Source organism: Lotus japonicus, chromosome 1 (genome assembly GCF_012489685.1).
Source record: "Lotus japonicus ecotype B-129 chromosome 1, LjGifu_v1.2".
Taxonomy (NCBI): Eukaryota; Viridiplantae; Streptophyta; class Magnoliopsida; order Fabales; family Fabaceae; genus Lotus; species Lotus japonicus.
Window position 1 is genome coordinate 111,667,658 of NC_080041.1, and position 486 is coordinate 111,668,143.

A 486-nucleotide genomic window follows, 5' to 3' on the forward strand; every position below is an offset into this window, starting at 1 on the left:
ATGAGATGCTTGAAAAGTGATACCAATGCGCCGAAAGAAATCAGAAGATTTGAGGTGCTACAAACTACATCAATAGGCATCGATCATTTGATCAGCACTTATGATGAGCTAGGAGATGGTACAATTGGCAAGGTGTACAAGGGAACCTTTCCCTGTGGTTATGAGGTGGTTATAAAGATTTTATCATCTTCAGAAGAAGATGATGAAGATTTCATAAATGAGGTAAAGAGCATAGGTAAGAAGCTTCAAAAGAATGTCATTGCTCTTTTTGGATCTACTATGGAAGGCTCGCAGAAAGCGCTTATTTATCCGTACATGCCTAAATGGTCGTTGGAAAAGATAATTGATCAAGAGAAAATTTCACTACTATGGGATTGGGTAACATTGCTTAGCATCGCAAAAGACATAGCATACGAGCCGGATTACTTGGGTTGCAACCATTGTGCAAGTAATCCAGCCCGTATGCAATGTCTTTTGCGATGCTAA

At 39.5% G+C, this 486-nt stretch overlaps 1 protein-coding gene across 1 annotated transcript; it reads left to right on the top strand.

Annotated features, from left to right (window-relative positions):
• On the top strand, positions 1–486 carry LOC130719308 (LEAF RUST 10 DISEASE-RESISTANCE LOCUS RECEPTOR-LIKE PROTEIN KINASE-like 2.5). The gene has a single exon (XM_057569935.1). The coding sequence runs from the start codon at positions 1–3 to the stop codon at positions 484–486; it is 486 nt and encodes a 161-aa protein (XP_057425918.1).